Source organism: Chanodichthys erythropterus, chromosome 2 (genome assembly GCF_024489055.1).
Source record: "Chanodichthys erythropterus isolate Z2021 chromosome 2, ASM2448905v1, whole genome shotgun sequence".
Lineage (NCBI taxonomy): Eukaryota > Metazoa > Chordata > Actinopteri > Cypriniformes > Xenocyprididae > Chanodichthys > Chanodichthys erythropterus.
Genome location: NC_090222.1, coordinates 13,290,485 through 13,310,831, shown reverse-complemented (window position 1 = coordinate 13,310,831; position 20,347 = coordinate 13,290,485). Strand labels below are relative to the sequence as shown.

Below are 20,347 nucleotides of genomic sequence, written 5' to 3'. Positions count from 1 at the left end.
ATAATGAGAAATTTTCTCGTAATTATGACTTATTTTCTCGTAATAATGACTTATCTCATAATAATGAGAAACTTCTACGCATGCGCAGAGCAGCGGAGAAGAAGGGCGTGGCACGCTAGCGACATCCGCTGGTCAAATGGTGCGTTCAAGTCATGTCGGAAAGATCGTATTTACGAGCAGAACTGACATGAATGCCACCACAATGTCGTAAATACCAGTGGGAAGCTCGTAATTTTCTTTAAGCTCCGATCTGTACGAGTTGGGGGCGTGTCAGTCAGAAACATGGCGAAATACCACAATATTACAGGTATTTAGCAGTGAATTGTCAGGCTTTTTTATTTACAACAAAGTAAGCTGATTCCCAGCAAAAAATACAATAGCATCACAGTATAAAAATGTAATATGCAACAATAAAGTTTACAACAGCTTCATAAATTAATTAAAAAAACATAAAAAAGCAACATACAACTAATGTACATTATTTGCATTTTCTAGAAGCAGAAGTGTTGTAATTTTGTGTAATTAATTTAGAGAAGGCACACCGCCATCATACTCCGACGAAAGTGACTTGAACGCACCTACCGTCGTACACACGATTTCCCACCTCGTAAATACGAACTTCCCAGGAAGACTTGAACGCACCAAAAGTCTCGTAAATGCGAGAACAGCAAACATGGCACATTCTGCATTCGTGCACTTCTGTTTTCGTTCAGTTCAGTGTAATATACAAAGTGCAGTTTATAGTATCATTAAATAACATCAGTTATAATTATCAGTATATCTTCAATATTTTCCATGCGCACGAACGTAAAGTGGTTTCCGTGGTAACGGTGGAAAATGCTGCATGAACGCGACGACATATGCATTAAAGTGTTACCAAAAAGGGTAAGTTCATTAAATAATATTAACAGATTCAGCTTTTGATTTTAATGTATTAATAAATGTTGAAATTAACATTAATAAATGTTATTTTTCATTGTTAGTTCATGTTACTGTAGTTAAAGGGATAGTTCACCCAAAAATGAAAATTTTTTCCTTATTTACTCACCCTCAATTTGTTCCAAACCTGTATAAGTTTCTTTCTTCTGTTCAACTAAAAAGAAGATATTTTGAAAAATGTTGGTAACCAGACAGTTGAAGGTGGTTACTGACTGAAATCAGTGACATTCTTCAAAATATCTTCTTTTGCATTCAACAGAAGAAACTCGTACAGGTTTGGAAGAACATGAGTGTGAGTAAATGATAGAATTTTTATTTTTGGGTGAAATATCCCTTTAATGTTAACAAATGAAACCTTAATGTGACGTACCAAAATTACAATGAATTCTAGCAAACACACACCCTGCAAATGTAACTGAAATGAAAACCTATATCCGAAACTAATACCTATTTTACGGTAGGTAAAATAGGTGTCAGTTGATTAATGGAAAATACGTTTTGAACTACATTTCCCACAACTCCTCTCAGAGCTACTTTAGCCAATGAGCGTTCACTTACGTGCTAACGTCACGTAGAGCGACAGAAAATTTTCAAGATGGTGCTTGAAAGTACTATGGTCTGGTAAGAAAAAATACTTTATATTCTTCAAACATCAGATGTAGTTTGTTAAACGGGTTGTGTTTGACATATTACGCAATTGTGTAATGAAACGTTGTGTATTGGAGTTGAGAGAGAGTTTGTGTTGAACGGAAGGACAGACGTGCAGTTTTCCTTAGTCATGATGGAACATTGAGCCTGTTAAACAGCTTCTTTGTGTTGACATGTTATCAGGGAAAACGTTAGAAAGCTGCGATTGTCAGGTTATCTGAGTTGTCCTTTAATGAAATTAATTAGTTTTGAATGTAAATGGGTTTGTTTGGTTTTACTTCCTTGTAATAATATAGGCTTTTGTTTAAATAACTATCCAGCCTTCTTTGTACTTGCATTTTGCTATTATACTAAACGCTTTAGTCTGGATGGCGTCCTCATCCTTTTATTAACAACATTTTATATTTAAATATTAAATAGAACCAGTCGTATATGCAGAATTAGGCTTCGTACGATCATTTGCAGGAATGTTGAGTGGACAACACCGTATATATGTATGTTTATTATTTCTAGTGTGGACAACAGTGAATATATGCGCAATGGAGACTTCTTGCCTACCAGACTTCAGGCCCAGCAAGATGCTGTCAACATCATCTGTCATTCAAAAACTCGTAGTAACCCAGAAAACAACGTGGGGCTCATCACCATGGCCAAGTAGGATGACGGTTTTTGTTGTTTATTTATTTAATTTAACAGGTACATTGTGTAAGACAAAATCTATAGAGGAGATCCGCTGTGTGTGTTTCAGTAACTGTGAGGTCCTGACCACACTGACCCCTGACACGGGCAGGATCCTGTCCAAACTTCATGCTGTTCAGCCCATAGGAGTCATCAGCTTCTGTACAGGCATCAGAGTAGCACATGTGAGTGGGTCGGATCATATCACAATTTAAATGTATTTATTTTTGCTATTTATTTTGTATAAATATTTATTTTTATTTTTTCCATAAGGTCCACAATTTTAGCCATGATTTCTTGCTCCAAAAACTGTCATAGTTTAGTTTACAATTACATGACCATTTTACACCCTCTGCCTGAGCCTTAGATTGAATTTTTTTTCTACTGTAACTTTCATATTTTTATGATAATGGTTTTATGAGCATCCTTTGTTATTAACATGTACTTTGTTATTTGCATGTAAAATGAGTAACAACTTCAAACCTCAGAAGTTTACAGACATTTGGCAGCTTGGTTTCAATAAATGGCCTCTTTGGACTATTGAGGAATTTTTAAGTTCAGAATGTTACAGTATATTTATTTATATATAATATTTAACTGTTTTATTTCAAAAGATATATAAGAATCGTATGTGTAAATATAATATATATATATATATATATATATAATACACACTGCCCGGAAAAAAAAAAAAGGTCGCTGTTTAGATTTTAATTGGCAAATACTTAAGAGTCTATAGGTGGATCATAATTACAGCGATTGTTATGTTTCTAGCATGTTATATATTTGACAACAATTCTTTTAACCCTAAAAGATGGAATGTGTAGCTTTTAATTTCTTAAACCATGTATTAAGATGTATCATGGCCATATTCCAGGATGACAATGTCAAGATTCATCAGGCTCAAATTATGAAAAAATTGTTGGGAGGGAGCATGAAGAATAATTTTCTCACATGAATTGGCACTGACCTTAACTTCTGTGTAAGTTTTTGGGATGTGCTGGAGGAGACTTTACAGAGTGCTCACCTCTTGCTTTGTCAATACAAGATCTTGACCAAAGAATGATGCACATCTTGATGGAAGATTGTTATTTTCATCAAGAGGTGCATCAATTTTTGGTCAAGATCTTGTATTGGCAAAAAAAAAAAAAAAATAAATAAATAAATAATTTTTATATATATATATAATATATATTATATATATTATATAGTTATTTTGAGGGGACAGCAAATTTACACTGTTATACAGGCTGTACACTCACTACTTTACATTGTAGCAAAGTGTAATTTCTTCAGGGTTGTCACATGAAAAATACAATAAGATATTTACAAATATGTGAGGGATATATATATATAACGCAATCTCTCCAACTAGGAGAGATATAATGTATCTATATATATCTATATAATAGATACATTTTTCAGTTGTAGTTTTTTAAAAAGGAATGTGAAATATTAAACTAAGTGCAATGTAGGCCTAGTGTTGTCAAAAATTTAGGTTTTTCGATGCATACAGTTGTGGCCAGAATTATTGGCACCCTTCATAAATATGATCAAAGATGACTCTAAAAATAAATCTGCATTGTTTATCCTTTTGATCTTTAATTCATAAAATTAGCAAAAATCTAACCTTTCATTGAAGGAAAATAATTGAAAGTGGGGGGGAAATAACATTAAGAAATAAATCTTTTTCTCCAAAACCACTAGTTTTCTGTATCTCTGAAGTATATTCCCATTCATATTTACATTTGTTAAGTTCACCAGGGTGATCATGAACATGAAATTGTCCAGCCATGACTTCCTGTTCCACAGGAGTATTAACATGAGGAAACACAAAGGCCAAATTCCCTTGATCATTCATCACAATGAGAAAAAACAAAGAATATAGTTCTGATGTGCAGCAAAAGATTGTTGAGCTTCACAAAATAGAAAGTGTCTGTAAGAAAATACATAAAGCATTGAAAATCCCCATTTCCACCATCAGGGCAATAATTAAGAAGTTCCAATCAACTTAGATGTTACAAATCTGCCTGGAAGAGGACGTGTGTCTAAATCGTCCTAATGTGAAGTGAGGAGGGAAGTTTGAGTGGACAAAGACTCTCCAAGGATCACAGCTGGAGAATTGCAGAGATTAGTTGAGCCTAAAAAAATGATCAAACAGCACCTACATCCCCACAAGATGTTTGGGAGGGTTTCAAGAAAAATCCTCTGCTCTCATTCAGAAACAATCTCCAGCATATTCAGTTGTCAGACACAACTGGAACTTCAAACGGGACCGGTTTCTATGGTCAGATGAAACTACAAAATGAGCTTTTTGGCAGCAAACCCACCAGATGGGTTTGGTGCACACAAGGATAAAAAGTACCCCATGTCCACGGTTAAATATACTGCTGGGTCTTTAATGTTGTGGGCCTATTTTTCTGCTGGAGGTCCCGGACATCTTGTTCAGATACATGGTATCATGGATTCTATCAAATACCAACAGATAAAAATCAAAACCTGACTGCTTCTGCTAGAAATCTTATAATGGGCTATGGTTGGATCATCCGTCGGGACAATGATCCAATACAAACATCAAAACCAACACTAAAATGTGTCTCTGAGCACAAAATGAAGCTTCTGCCATGACCTGACCTGAACCCTAAAGAAAATGAGTGAAGTGAACTGAAGAGAAGAAGCACCAGCATGGAGCTGGAATCTGTATGGAGAGATTCCGTATGGAGGAATGGTCTCTGATCTCTTGTCAGGTGTTCTCCAAACTCATCAGGCATTATAGAAGATGAATCAGAGCTGTTCTCTTGGCAAAAGGAGGTTGCAAAAAGAATTGAATAAAAGGGTGCCAATAATTGTGGACAACGTGTTTTGGAGAAAAAGATTTATTTCATAATGTTATTTCCCCCCCACTTTCAATTCTTTTCCTTCAATGGAAGGTTAGATTTTTGCTAATTTTATAAATTAAAGACCAAAAGGATAAACAATGCATATTTATTTTTAGAGTCATCTTTGATCATATTTATGAAGGGTGCCAATAATTCTGGCCACAACTGTATCTATACTGAAATATCTGAATCAGAATTTTCTACCCAAAAAAACCAAAGCGCGCTGCTCTCAGTAGTCATTTGAATTCTTTTTCGCTGTTATTGCTGTTATACAGTCAAATACACACAAAATAATGTTCAAATCAGTGTTCGTCAGTGTTCATGTAAACAGTCAGTTGCACTTGAGAAAGAAAATGCATTTGTAACAGTATTATGGAAAAAAATAGTTAAATATTTAAGTAGTATATAATATTATATATTAATTAAAGGTGCTCTAAGCGATCCTGGGCGGAGTAACTTCCTGTTGACGTTCGAAGTGTTGTCAAACAAAACAGAGGCTAGCTAGACCCCCCCTCCGCCGCCTCCTCCCCTCCCATCCGTGCTTCCTGAAATAGTCATGAACGCGCATTTAAAATCATTCTTGTCGGTTATTGGCTGGAGCATGTTTATTATGATTTGTGGTCCAGGCTGCACCAGTTTGTTTTTGTTGCCAATTTCGGAGCTTGTGGCGACTACAGAGACCGTGTTTTTTTACAGTGTGTTCAGGGGACAGGCAGCTAGCAGATAGTGAGGAGATGTTTGCAGTATGTGACAAAAAAAAAATGTTTTGGCCTAAAAATGCGTGACATTGCTTAGAGCACCTTTTAATATATATATATATATATATATATATTTATTTATATATATCTTGTAATATATTTATTTTATTTTTTTAATGGCTTCTGTAAGCTCATACTTTTCTCTTCTGTCTATTTTTTTTGTCACAGCTGGCATTGAAACACAGACAGGGAAAGAACCATAAGATGAGGATCATTGCTTTTGTTGGGAGCCCTGTGGAGGACCAGGAGAAAGATGTGAGTTTTTGTTTTTTCTTTTTTCTTAATGCATCTTGTGTGTAAACATTGCACTGTATAAGTCTGTATTTAAAAAGGCCAATATAATCTGTTATTCACCTGCTCATTTGTGCTTCTGACCTGTTTCTCGCAGTTGGTGAAGATGGCGAAACGTTTGAAGAAGGAAAAAGTCAGTGTTGACATCGTTAACTTTGGAGAAGAGGTGAACATTTATTCTGAGGGAATGCAATCCACAGTCCTCCAGAATTTATTTCTTTTTGCATGTCATTTACTCCCAATTAATTTTTTGTCTTTTCACATTGTTAGGAGGTCAACACGGATAAGCTGACCGTGTTTGTGAACACCCTAAATGGAAAGGAGGGTGTAGGCTCTCACCTGGTAACGGTGCCTCCTGGCCCGAGCCTGGCAGATGCTCTTCTGTCCTCTCCTATCATGGCTGGAGAAGGTGGCACCATTATGGGCCTGGGTGCCAGTGACTTCGAGTTTGGAGTGGACCCCAGCGCAGACCCTGAGCTCGCTCTGGTTAGTAGCACACAGATCTTTTTATTTGACAAGCTTCTCTGTTACAAACATTACAAATGTCTCTCTTTTTGCTTGTGTCTCTGTTCTAGGCTCTGCGTGTGTCGATGGAGGAGCAGAGACAGAGGCAGGAGGAGGAAGCTCGCAGGGCAGCAGTGGCTTCAGCTGCAGAGGCTGGAGTCTCATCACCCACTGCAGATGGTGAGAAGAGGAGGATTGTGTTTAAAGGGGGCCTATTATGCACCTTTTTACAAGATGCAATATAAGTCTCTGGTGTCCCTAGAGTGTGTATATGAAGTTTTAGCTCAAAATACCCCACAGATCATTTATTATAGCAGGTTAAAATTGTCATTTTTGGGGTGTGAGCAAAAACATGCTGTTTTTGAGTGTGTCCCTTTAAATGCAAATGAAGAAGAGAAGAGGGCGGAGTTTCAAGATCTCATGCTCCAGCATACCGGCAACAACAAAACAGGACAATCTCATGCACCAAAAATGTCAGAAAGGGCGTTCATGCATAATTTTTAACTAGGAAACTCTTATTTATGATAATTCCGATAACACAGCAGCATCAGTTCTGGATGAAGTTTGAGCATGAAATGTTGGTATTGACCCATCTTTCAGAATCAACCTTTGTGAAAAAAATCCAGTGTTGAACAGACCCTCGTTTGTGAAGCAGTCCGGCGTAAAATGATTGGCGCAAACATACACGACTTTACCTACTTTTTTTCGGGACATTTCCTTCAAAAATGAAGCTCCCACATACAACATTTTATTGTCACCGGTTGTGGGCAGGGCTTTTACCTACGATGATGTCATCGTGGGGAAAATCTGAATCTCGTTTGGAGAGACTGCTTCTGATTTATCAAAATTATCAAAAAAGGAGTGGATTTTTACCATTATAGGTAAATTTTGGACAGACATTGTTGTTCAAACACCTTATAAAAGTGAATTTTACATATTAAGCCCACTTAAAATGAGTATTGAACAATATGGGGTTTGTGGACACATAGGGGTCCCTTAAACGTGCAGCAGTGGGTATTTCTTTTTTTATACGGAGCCCCTAAAGGGAAATGTGAGGAATGAGATGGGTGGAAAAATAATATGCCAGTGCTTTTGCATTCCCCAGAGAAACTTTGCATTCACTTGCAAAACTTTTGAGTTCTTTGCAAGCGAACGCAAAGTTTCTCAGGGGAACGCAAAAGTTTAGTTTTTTTTTTTTTTTTAAAGAAATTTATACTTTTTGTTAGCACGGATGGATAAAATTGATGATAAAATTATAATATTTTGAATGATAATATTAAAATTTCAAAAGAACAGCAAACAGCAACACTGTTTTCAACATTGCTAATAAGAAATGTTTCACCACCAAATCAGCATATTAGAATGATGAATGCTGAAAATTCAGCTTATAAATTATATTTTAAAATATATTAAAATAGAAAACAGTTCTATTAAACTGTAAAAATATTTCAAATATTATCATTTTTTACTGTATTTTTAAATGCTGTTTAATAAAAGTATAAATTAGTTAATATTTTGTAAGAAAAATGTAGAAGGGAAGTATTGTAGAGTGAAACCATATATTAACAGTATAAGTTTGTTTAATGTGACCTGATGTGTTCTGTATTTGTGTTAGAGTCTGAAACTGCCCTGCTGAAGATGTCGACGGCTCCTGCTCTGCCTGATTTCAGCCGCATGACGGAAGATGAACAGATTGCATACGCCCTACAGATGTCCATGCAAGGAGGAGGTCAGTCTTTTTACTCTTCATAAATTCTTGTTTTTGGTTTTTTTTTTTTACCTTTTTAAATGATTTGTTTTATACAACCAAATATTCGTCTTTGTGCACAGAGTTTGGCTGTTCAGAGGCCATGGATGTGGAAACAAGTGCAGCAGCAGACAGTGAAGCTCCTAAGGTGTGTTTCCCAGCTCCTTTCCTCCAACCAGACCTGCTTTCTTTTTGAGAGGAGATCAAAATTTTAGATCCAACACAGTCATGTTGTCAGAATAATTAAAAGCAGCTGCATATTCTTCATTCCCATCATTCAGAAGCCATTGCTAAACATAATAAAGCAAGCCAAAACCACACAAAACAGAAACGGGAGTTATGTTATTAGATTTGTGAGTACTGAAGGAAATTCCAGTGCTTGCAAGGCAAAAACGGAGCAGTGTTACATTTTTAGTACAATGATATTTTAGTCTTTTGTTCTGTGTAAATTAAATGCTGTTTGAGAGCTGATTTGCTGTTTCCATACCTGTATTCTGATGGCTGTGCATGAAAATCAACACAGAAAGCAATGCCATATTTGCAGCATAAAGACGCCAGTCTCAACAGTCTGGTGCTGGAAGTAAAAATCCCAGTCATTTTCTCCATAGGGGAATTGATGTTTCACTGACAGACCTACTGTGAGCTACAAGGTTGTTTTTTATTAGATTATGTCATTCGCAATGCTTGGGTAGTTCTCTCCCTCATTAAAGCCGTTAAGTGCACATTTGTTTTTGTCTGATTTTCAAATACTTTTTTTGCTTCAAATCAAAGTTTGTAGCAGAAAATCAATACTATGTGCATAGGATAATTAAAGTAATTACATATTAATAAGGTGTTTCCTCTGATTTGTCACATGGTAAATGTATTAATCACATACAACTTGGCACAATGCCATGAAAGTGCCCATCTGAAACTCTTTGTGTGTGTTCTGTAGGAGGATGAGGAGGATTACGATGTGATGCAGGATCCAGACTTTCTGCAGAGTGTGCTGGAGAACCTTCCAGGAGTCGACCCCAACAATGAAGCCATCCGTAATGCCATGGGCTCTCTGGCGTCCCAGAACAGAACAAAACCACCCGAGGGCAAGAAAGATGATGAGAAGAAATAGAGAAACGGTCTGGACTGACAGAGGAGGACAAAGGGCAAATACAACTGAAGGGTTTCCAACTGGATGATGGATAGAGATGAACACAATGCGTATAACTGATTAAAAAAGCAAAGATAATGATATAATGAGTTTTCTTATGTTAGAGGAAGGAACAACAGAACAGACTAACACTTTATTGAAAGAAAAGAATATCCATAAAACACTTCTTACATGTAAAAGCATCTTCATTTGTTCCTTTTAAGTAACCTCTGATCTTGAACATAATCGGTGAAGCAGAAAAAATGTTAAACACTACTTCAAATAGTAGTGCTTACTTCAGTGTTTATTTGCTAGATAGGTTACTTTATGCCACCCAACTATAATTTCTCTTGTGGTTTTTGGATGACTTCTTGTAAAGGTTTCTTTGTCAATTTTGTATCACTATTTTCAGTTCCTTTTTTAATAAAGGGCTTTGTTATGATTAAGGGAATCTAAAGATAGTTGTGGCATTTTTTTAGGTTTAATTTTAAACCACTGAATCTCCCATTGTTTTTCTATGCAAAAAAAATTATATATATTATATTATAGAGTCAAAGTTTATCATAGTGTATATAGAGTCAAAGTTTAATATATATTTTATATATATATATATATATATATATATATATATATATATATATATATATATATATATATATATCACAATTCTCCGATTTTAGGTTAAGCTGCCAGTAGTGATTCACAACTGAACATTCCTTGTGGACTAAAGCATGGATAAATGGTGACCAACATACAGTACATTAAGCAGCATTTCAATTAAATACATTAATTAACAGCCTCATAAAGCCCAGACTAAATTAAATACATCGATGCGCCAGAATATTGGCCTAATGTTTGATAGGCTATGAGACACATTATATATATATATATATATATATATAATATATATATATATATATATATGCAGGACTTGAGAGCATGTGTGGGGTATATGGAGAAACCAGTTATCGGAGAGAAGAAAAGTCCCTTCAGAAAGAACAAGCCGACTCAGCACTCTGAACTGACTGATGTACCGCAGTACACACACCGAGAGAGAGAGAGAGGATGGGGATGTTAAACATCATCATGCTCATGAGTTCAGCTTCAGCAGCGACGCAGTGCAGGAGCGCAGCGCGCGCACATTTACTGCACTAACCTACAAACCAGATGAAGAACAGCGCACTGCATTCTATATGTTAAAATTAACCATTGTGTTTCTCTAATTCTCTAACTTTTTGTAAAGAAAACTGGTCATCACATAAACCCGTTACTGGAGTTCCCTCAAGGCGCAACTGAACATTTATTTATGCGCTCGTGCGTCCGAGCACGCGACCGCTTTCAGTGTCCAGCACGTGCTGCTATAATGCGCCACTCGCACTGATGACTCGCGCGGGGATCCTGCATCAGCAGCAAGCCGCTTCAATCTTGAATTTCAGTCTCTCCCTCCTAATTTAACCGTGCCTACCTCTTCGTAATTTATTTTTAATTGTATCACATTTTTTTCTTCCATCAGTGAGGCGCTCTGCAAGAGAATGTAAGTATTTGTGAAGACTTTATAGGCTATTCCATCATTTGTTGTTGTTGTTGTTGTTACAATAAGGATAGACCTACGGAAATGTAACTTTGTAAACAGTTCTCACGCCTAATTTCCCATGATTGTGACGGGACTATGGATCTTTTTAGCATCAGTAGCCTAACACTAAACGTTCATGAATAAGTGTTAATATTGTTTAAAAATGTTTGGTAGACAAATAGACCGCCCTGTTAATAACCAGGATTCAATGGATAATAAATATTGAACCTATATCATATAATACACATGTACATGATCAACCTCGTTATTGGACATTGAAAAACCCATAACGGTCGACCAGAATTTAGACCTAAAAATCAATAATAGAAGTAATTAATAAGTAATATATTAGTTAAACTCTTTTAGGAAGTCATGCCTTGTGTTTGACATACATAAAATCAGAACTTGTGCACCAATAAGCAAATTCAGTCAAGTTTTTATGTCATCATGATTGTCTTTGGGTGTTCAGGTCCGCTGCAGATGATGCCAACCCAGCAGGCGCTCCTGGAGCCCCAGGTGGCCCCGGAGGAGCCGGTCCTCCTGCTCCCCCTCCAAACACCACCAGCAACCGCAGACTACAGCAGACACAAGCACAAGTGGAGGAGGTGACTGAGTGTTTGTGTGTAAAGTGACAAAAACAACTGAAGCATTATATATGCACAGGACAGAATGTAATGATTTTTTTTTTTTTTTTTTTTGAATACGTTGTTTCTTGTCTCATGTCTTCTGTGTGGATGTGGTCTGCAGGTGGTGGATATCATGCGTGTGAATGTGGATAAGGTTCTGGAGAGAGATCAGAAGCTGTCTGAGCTAGACGACAGGGCAGATGCTCTGCAGGCCGGGGCTTCACAGTTCGAAAGCTGTGCTGCTAAACTGAAGAACAAATACTGGTGGAAGAACTGCAAGGTGAGACATCCTGACTATATTAATAAAGCTGAAATATAATAGAATATAAATATTAGTTAAACTTGAAGTACTAAAGATGAAGTACTAAAACTAAAACTGAAATTAAATAAAGCTATAGGAAATATAATAATAAAAACAATATAAAAGCACATAACAAAATGACTACAATTTAAAAAAAAACTATTTCAAAATATTATTAAAATAGTAATACTGAATAACACTGATGTGCTCTATATAGTGTGAATAATAACACGCAGGAGTAAATAGGTCAGTGCTTATTGCTCATGCTATGCTCAGAGATTTTGCTCTGTACAGCTGCTAGTGTTAATTAGTTAATATGTGTAAATTGGAGCTTCTGGGTTTTGCTAATTACCTACAGATGCAGAGAAACATGGGACATCAGTCCATCTTTTTATGTACTGTCTACTACTTTATGAGTATCTAGACTAATATATAAAGTAAACTACTTAGTTGAGGATGTTTTTAAAATTTCTGTTTAAGGATTTCTTAAAGGGTAGTTCACATAAAAATGAGACTTTCATTCATCTTCAGAACACAAATGAAGATCTTTTTGATGAAATCTGAGAGCTTTCTGTCCCTCCATAGACAGCTACATAACTACCACTTTGACTTTTATTCACATATAAACGGTCATCAACTCACACATTAGTTGTGGTAAACGGAAGCTCAAGCATGTTTGCTTGACGTGCGAGAACCAGTGAGGTTCATTCTCGTGTGTTACGCAGCACAATTGAGTTTTCAGAAGAGATTTGTTCTCATCGGTGATGGGAATAACGGCGTTATAAATAATAATACTTTTTTCAGTAACGAGTAATCAAACAAATTACTTTTTCTCCTGTACAACGCCGTTACCGCTAGCCTGACTACGTCAGACTTCCTACTTCCGCTCAATTTCATTTCACTTCTGTACTCAGTCTGAGACAGCGTCAGAGCTTTCTGTTTGCCACCGGTCTGGAAACAGCCGGGCCAATCAACGAACAGAGGGCGGGCTGAGAGCCGAGACGTAGATGCTAAGCGCCGAGATTTACATTGTAGGTTAGAGAAATCGAAAACCGAAACGACCGCGGAAATGGGAAACGAGACACGGGATGCAATTCGCTCTGTTATGGAGAACATTCAACTCTTTTTCAAACTGAAGCCAGAACAAGAAGAGTGTTTGATAAACATTTGTTTTATCATGTGTTTACAACAGGTTTACAGTGGAAGTTCAATCATAGATTTGAGTTCGATGCATGATGTCTGTGCTTCGATGCGGCTGTACAGGCACATAACATACGTCATAACTAAACGTATCTGATTGGCTTACGGGTAACCAATGATTTTAAATTTCAGACAAGCGCCCCCTAGCGAGAGAGAAAACACTTCTCTATTATGCCATTCCAGACTCTGTCTACGAAGCAAAGTGAAGTAGCAGAGTCTGGTATTACCAGGCTACTTTACCGCTACTGGCAAAAAAAAATGCTGCGTTACTATAATTGAGCTCACTGAAGCGGTTTTCATCCGAGTAGGACCTGCAAAGTTTTTTTCTCTGGTGTGTGTTGGGGTTAGTCATACTCAAATATAATTTTAAACTGATAATAATGTTCGATGCTCTGTGTGTGTGTCTATGAGCATGCGAGCTGAGCGCGAGCTCAAACCAGAATACCCTTTGTGACATGCTGGATCAAAAAAATGGGAAATAAGTTGTTCTAGTCGACTAGTAGCTATTCATTTAAGCCATTAGTTGACTAATCACATTTATATTAATTAAATTTCTTAAATACTGGAGAGAATAAACCATAATAATGAGCGTTTATGTAATAGGCACTCAAGCGCATGCATAACGCTTGCCATAAAGAACCGGCAAAAGTAATAATTATGAATGTGACAAAAACAGCAAGGAGACATTTTTTATTAATTATTTATTAATAAAGTAATGTTTTCTGAATCAGTGTCGGCTGCAAAGATGAAGTCGACATTGCTGACTCTCATCATCTCCGCATATACTGGACGCGCCTAGAGAGAGAATGCACAATTCATTCGGATTAGGCTACATAATCAGAGTAGCCTATTTCTTTTCGTTTTTAGATATTTCAAGCTTTCTATAGATATATTTCGCATGTCTGCGAGGCAAGCAGCCTCTGAGTTTCGGTTCTGTAGCCTGTAAGACGCGCTCCAGTTCACACGCCAGTGATCGCGCCCGCGCCTGCCATGAGTCTGCTATATTTGCTTCTTATTTATTAAATCCAGGCAACTGATTGATGAAACATTGATTAAAATTAAGATACAATATTTACAAAACGAAATTCACTTTAAAGAGAGGCTTTCTATAAAACAAAACTTAATGAAGTGTTCAAAATCATGTCTGACCCACTCCATGTCTCCGATATATTGCGCATCTTATGATGCATCTTACTCATCATGGTGTTTACTTTTCATAATCAAGTAAATTAATTTTAAACATAACATAGGACTATTTAAACATAAATATGAAACTACATTTTCTTTAATGGCTACCAACATGTATAGTACAGTACAAAGAAATTTAATGTCGTGAGGAAGAGCGGATCATGAGTCACGAGTCGGATCAAGAATAATTTATTCTTATATTTAATATTGGGGGCATTCAAGTTATTTGACATATTTAAAAAAAAAAAAATTAAAGTAACGCAATAGTTACTTTCCCTGGTAATTAATTACTTTTATAATGATGTAACTCAGTTACTAACTCCGTTACTATTTGTGAGAAGTAACTAGTAACTATAACTAATTACTTTTTTTAAGTAACGTGCCCAACACTGGTTCTCATGCATCAAGCAGGTTCATTTGAGCTTCTGTTTATGTTCGCTGACCAATGTTTATATGTAAATAAAAGCCTGAATTCAATCTGTTAATCATATAAAGCGATCAAGTCTCTTCAGAAAATTTGGACTAAACCACTCAATTCATATGGATTAGTTTTACGATCTCTTTACGAACTTTTTGAAGCTTCAAAGTGGTAGTTATGTAGCTGACTATGGAGGGAAAGAAAGCTCACAGATTTCATCAAAAAGATCTTCATTTGTTTTCCGAAGATGAATGAAAGTCTTACAGGTTTTGAACAACATGATGGTGAGTAATTAATGACAGTATTTCATTTTCATTTTGAGCTTGTCAAAAATGAGCTAAGTGGTGACTGAACATGTATATATTTTTGTACTTGATGCATTACTATTTTTGCTCATATACTCCCACTTAGGGATTTGAACAAATTCAAACTTATTCAAAATGTTCTGCACATCCTGCACCCCTTACATGCAGGACTGTCGCTAGCGGGGCGAATGCTGGTGACGATTTTAGGGGCCCCCGGCCGTAGGGGGTCCCCACGATTTCAAGTGAAGGGGAACCACATCCCCACCCCGTGGAATGCGATTTCAACTGACGGGGACACACCTGTCCCACCCTGGAACGTGATTTCAACAACTTGCACCTGCATATATACATACAGGGGTTGGACAATGAAACTGAAACACTCGCCAATATAGTATAGTAGAGGTTTCATGCCAATATATGCGCGACCTATGGGCCAATCGTCTCTGATTTAACATTCCATCAGTAAGAGCAGAGTGTGAAGGTTGAATGAGGGGTGGCACCTAGGCTTGCTATGGTATATGACATGTAAAACCGGTAATATGTTATAAGGGACAATACCACTAGTTTGACATTTTTTTACTGATTTAAAAGGGGAAACAATAAAACATACCTGACGACAACAACAGTTCCTAACTAAAAATTACTGTACAGATGTTTGATTCCTCTACAACAGGGGTCTTTCTAACATTTGGCCAAAATGTGTAAGCTAGCCTATTAAAGTGTTATGAGCGAGCTAGCTAGTGTATTGAAAATGTACTTAACTGTAACATTACCACCACTTGACTGTACCTGCTTCTGTGCATCAAAAAGTTACAATATTGAACTATTTGTTCGGTTACGGTGATGGCTAGTAGTGTGCAATGATAGATTTTTTTTTTTATTTTTTTTTGGTGCCGGAAAAAGTTAAAGAGTGAGGGAGGGGTGAAGATGTCCCAATGAATATTGTTTAGCCTGTGCTGACATTTTATTGAGGTGACATTAATCTCAGAGACGCCACAACTAAATTGTCAACCATTTAAAAATTAAAAAATACAAGTTTAAAAACATTTAAATTTTTTTAACAATTAAGATCTTCAGCATATTGTGTTCATTTGGTTGTTTCTCCAAATGAATGCAAGTTTTGTCTCTTGAAATCACTGTGATTTGAATAACAATTTACTCGATACCATTACACCTGCCAGAATACTCTCTAGAAAAGCAGGCCCGGTTCTATGGAAAGCAAGAGCACCTTTGGTTGAAACTAATAATATCATATTGGCAAAACCAATCTGGCAAAAGCTCCAGTGCGTTTGCATTTGCGGTCTGAAAGCATCAAAGGTTTCTATTTACAACGTGTTTTTGCAGCGTTGATCACTGTAGCCAATCACAGGCATGTCTGTTGATCTCTTGATTGTTGGCCAATCAGAGGTGTTAATTAGTTAGAATCCACTCAAATCATCAGATTTTTGTTCTGCCAACTCACGAATCCTCTCGTTATAACAGTGCAGACATGATGTAAATAAGAGATTTATTGTGCAGTTTAGCTTCATTGATTATAATATGATTACCCATGGCCTACACAGTCACCAGATCTAAATATTTTGAGGAGTGAGTCAGAAAATATTTTCCTCACCAGCATCACATGGTGACCTGGTCACTGTTCTGGAAGAGGAGTGGCTGAAAATCCCTCTGGCCACTGTGCAAGACTTGTTTCTGTCATTCCCAAGATGATGCTGTATTGGCTGCAAAAGTAGGCCCTACACCATAATAATATATGTATTTGGGTCTAAAACCAGGTGTTTCAGTTTTTCTGTTAACAAATCCCATAATCCCTGAGTTCTGCTCGAGCAGGCACCAAAAAATTCAATTTTACTTACACTTAAACTTAAGGATTTGTAAGCGTTTGTTATCAGATTCTTGATTAATCTGATGGTTCTTGATAACCAGGATGTTTGTGATTGTATTTGTGTTGCTGTTTTCCTTCTTGTAATGTCAGTCAAGTGAGATTGTAACAATTTTTTTTCTCTCCTTCAGATGATGATTATTATGGGGGTCATTGGAGTCATCTTCATTGGAATCATTTTCTGTGAGTTGCCTATTATTATAATTTGTTATTATTTTAACAGAATTTCTGGTTATATTTCTGTATTTATATGGAGATTTTAAAGCTTTGATGTAAAGTTTCATCGTTTTCAAATTTTATTTCATTACTTTTATCGTTTTCAAGGATTTATTTACTATTTATTCATTATTTAATACCATTATTAACACATGATTTCCTCTTTAGCAGAGGAAGGTAGTTTTGTATGTGTTTGTGCTTACCTGTCATGGGCAGGGCATTCTGGGATGCTCAGGCTTAGACTTATCAGACCAAACGCCTGCATGAGTTTACTGTATGTGTTTACAGCCCAGACTGGACCAACCCAGCATAAGCTCAATAATTCATCATTACACTCATTACAGTGAATTATTAATTGAGGGCAGTTCTGCGTAACAGTGCAGTATACCGTATGTATTGGCTACTGAACCTGACAGAGACACAATTTTGCAATAGAATATTAACCACCTTTTTTCACACTCTCCCTTTGTGTCTTTCCTTATCTAGTGTATTTCTTCTCTTGAGCCCATCTACCTGCAACGAACAAGAAAAAGAATGAAGAAAACACAATCATGAGCTCCACCCATTTCCCAGTTACTTCTTTTTCTTCAATTTTGAGGTCTCCAAATTTTGTGCCATGGTGTGACAGTAGTACGTAGATATCTGCTCTCCTTTCTCTTGTTCCAGAATGAACACATTTCACAAGCTCTCTATCTTTCAGTTTCTGTCTCCCTCTCTCTTTCCCTCCCTCTCAAATCTTCTGCATTATTCAAATGTTCTGCAGACATTCATACATGAATGCACAGAGAGCAAGAGAGAGAAAGCAGAAGAAAACAGACTAAGAATAAGTGGGAGTAGCCAGGAAGAAAAAATGTGGTGATACCTGTGAAGACAAGGTAGAAGGAAGAAAAATGGGAGGAGTACAATACCGTTCAAAAGTTTCGGGTCAGTAAGATTTTTTTTTTTTTGAAAGAAATTAATATTTTTATTTAGCAAGAAAGCATAAAATTGATCGAAAATAACAGCAAAAACAAATAAATGCTGTTCTTTTGAACTTTTTATTTGTCAAAAAATCCTGAAACATCCTGATTTCTGAAGGATCATGTGACGCTGAAGACTGACATAATGATGCTGAAAATTCAGCTTTGACGTCATAGGAATAAATTACATTTTAAAATATATTCAAATAGAAAACAGTTATTTCAAATTGTAAAAATATTTCACATTATTACTGCTTTTATTGTATTTTTGATCAAATGAATGCTGCTTTGGTGAGCATTCTTTATAAAACATTTTCAACAGACTTTTGAACGGTAGTGTATGTAAGAGAGAGAGAGTCTGTGTGTGTGTGTGTGTGTGTGTGTGTGTGTGTGTGTGTGTGTGTGTGTGTGTGTGTGTGTGTGTGTGTGTGTGTGTGTGTGTGTGTGTGTGTGTGTGTGACATATTAGGACACAAATGTGTAAAATGACATGGGTATGACATAGGTATTACAAGGAGAGGGTGACTTATGAGGACATTACCCCATGTCCCCATTTTTCAAAAGGCTTATAAATCATACAGAATGAGTTTTTGTGAGAAAGTAAAAATGTGCACAGTTTCCTGTGATGGGTAGGTGTAGGGGTAGTGAAGTGTGATAGAAAATACAGTTTGTACAGTAGAAAAACCATTACGAATATTCACAAAAACAAACCTGTGTGAGTGTGTGTGTGTGTGGAATAGATGATAGTAAAGTCAGGTAAACATTCTTTCTGTTCCTGTAATGCCAAGGCTTTCTCATCTGACCTTTCGGAGAACTTTTATAAATTGGTACTGACATAAACTGTCCCTGCAGATAGGTCCCCATCCCATCATCACTGTTGCCCTTACCCTGTTACTGAGAGAAGATTCGTGACCTGTCATCCATTGACTTTTATCCTAAATGTGTATGTGCATTTAAAGGTGCAGTAAGCGATTTCTGAGAAACACTGTTGATATTTGAAATCAACCCAAACAAACACACTCCTCCCTTCATTGCTCTGCCCCCAAATTGCATGAACACGCAAAACAAGAGTGGATGTCTCTTTATCATAGCTAAAGCAAAGCAAAATAATTCTTCGCGAAAATGTGAAAAAAGTGAAAATGACGAATGAACGACAAGGAAGAACAAAAAATTAACATACTGTACACAAGAGTATATACAACCAAGAGTTGGTTGTTAGTTTCCAGCAGCACAGCAGCTCCAGAAAAACAATAGCTGCGTTTGTAATTGTAATTGCTTTTACTCTTAATGGAAACGTGAATTTTGCAAAAACTCCCAAATATCGCAAAAAAGTTTTTACACTCGCATGAGGTGGTTTTTCAGGCAATTCGAAAAAGGAATAGTTTGCAAAACTGCAATGGAAACATTGCATGTACATTCACATCATCATTCTTTAAAGATGGCGTGGTATGTTTGTACAGAATTCAAGACGGGGTGCTTTTCTTTTCTTATTTATGCATCTCTTTCCTCGCGCCTAAGCTTCACCCCATAGATGCAACGGGAGGATGCAAGAAAAGAAAACGAGAACGGGGTAATCGAAGGAAAACTTATTTGTATATTGGAATAGTCTTGATCCCTCGAGCTTCAGTTTAAAGCATCATAAGCTGCGCTCGAGCCATGAGAAATCTTACGTTATCTTATGTTTGACATCTAATGCTAATAGTATTAATCTATTAACAATTAATAGTAGAAACTAATAGTATTAGATGTCTATTCACCTGTTCATCCTCGCTCATAGCTCTTCAGGAAGTTTTCTCACTCCTCGCGGTGCATTTATAGAATTGAAATGGCCTTCGAGATTCGTGATTCCAAGATTCTTCGATCAGTTTCCAGGTCATAGGCTGGAGGATAGAGGAGCGAAAAAATGAGAAAGCATCCATTGGAGTATTGAAAAGAACCCAGGGAAGCATATATGAGGGAGAAGGGCTTTCAGAAGCCCTGGCAAATATTACGCTCCAAATAAAGCTCTTAGAAAGAAGTATCTTTTAGAAAATGACTTAATGCGAGAGTTTTAGTTGCATAACATCGGTTAAAGGAAACACTGTCATTTTGCAATAGTTTTTTATCAACA

The 20,347-nt window shown here is 36.6% G+C and overlaps 2 protein-coding genes across 2 annotated transcripts; both read left to right on the top strand.

The window, feature by feature from the left end:
- The first annotated feature begins 1,476 nt into the window (after positions 1–1,476).
- On the top strand, positions 1,477–10,015 carry psmd4b (proteasome 26S subunit ubiquitin receptor, non-ATPase 4b). Its single transcript, XM_067392818.1, has 10 exons — positions 1,477–1,560; positions 2,101–2,241; positions 2,336–2,450; positions 6,071–6,157; positions 6,291–6,359; positions 6,464–6,679; positions 6,769–6,877; positions 8,313–8,426; positions 8,528–8,592; positions 9,379–10,015. Exons 1-10 carry the CDS (start codon positions 1,535–1,537, stop codon positions 9,550–9,552), a joined length of 1,116 nt encoding a protein of 371 aa, XP_067248919.1. The 5' UTR covers positions 1,477–1,534; the 3' UTR covers positions 9,553–10,015.
- Positions 10,016–10,672: 657 nt separating this feature from the next.
- On the top strand, positions 10,673–17,782 carry vamp1b (vesicle associated membrane protein 1b). The gene is made up of 5 exons (XM_067398590.1): positions 10,673–11,104; positions 11,613–11,748; positions 11,891–12,049; positions 17,195–17,246; positions 17,766–17,782. Coding segments are annotated over exons 1-5 (366 nt in total). The 5' UTR covers positions 10,673–11,102.
- The last annotated feature ends 2,565 nt before the right edge of the window (positions 17,783–20,347 follow it).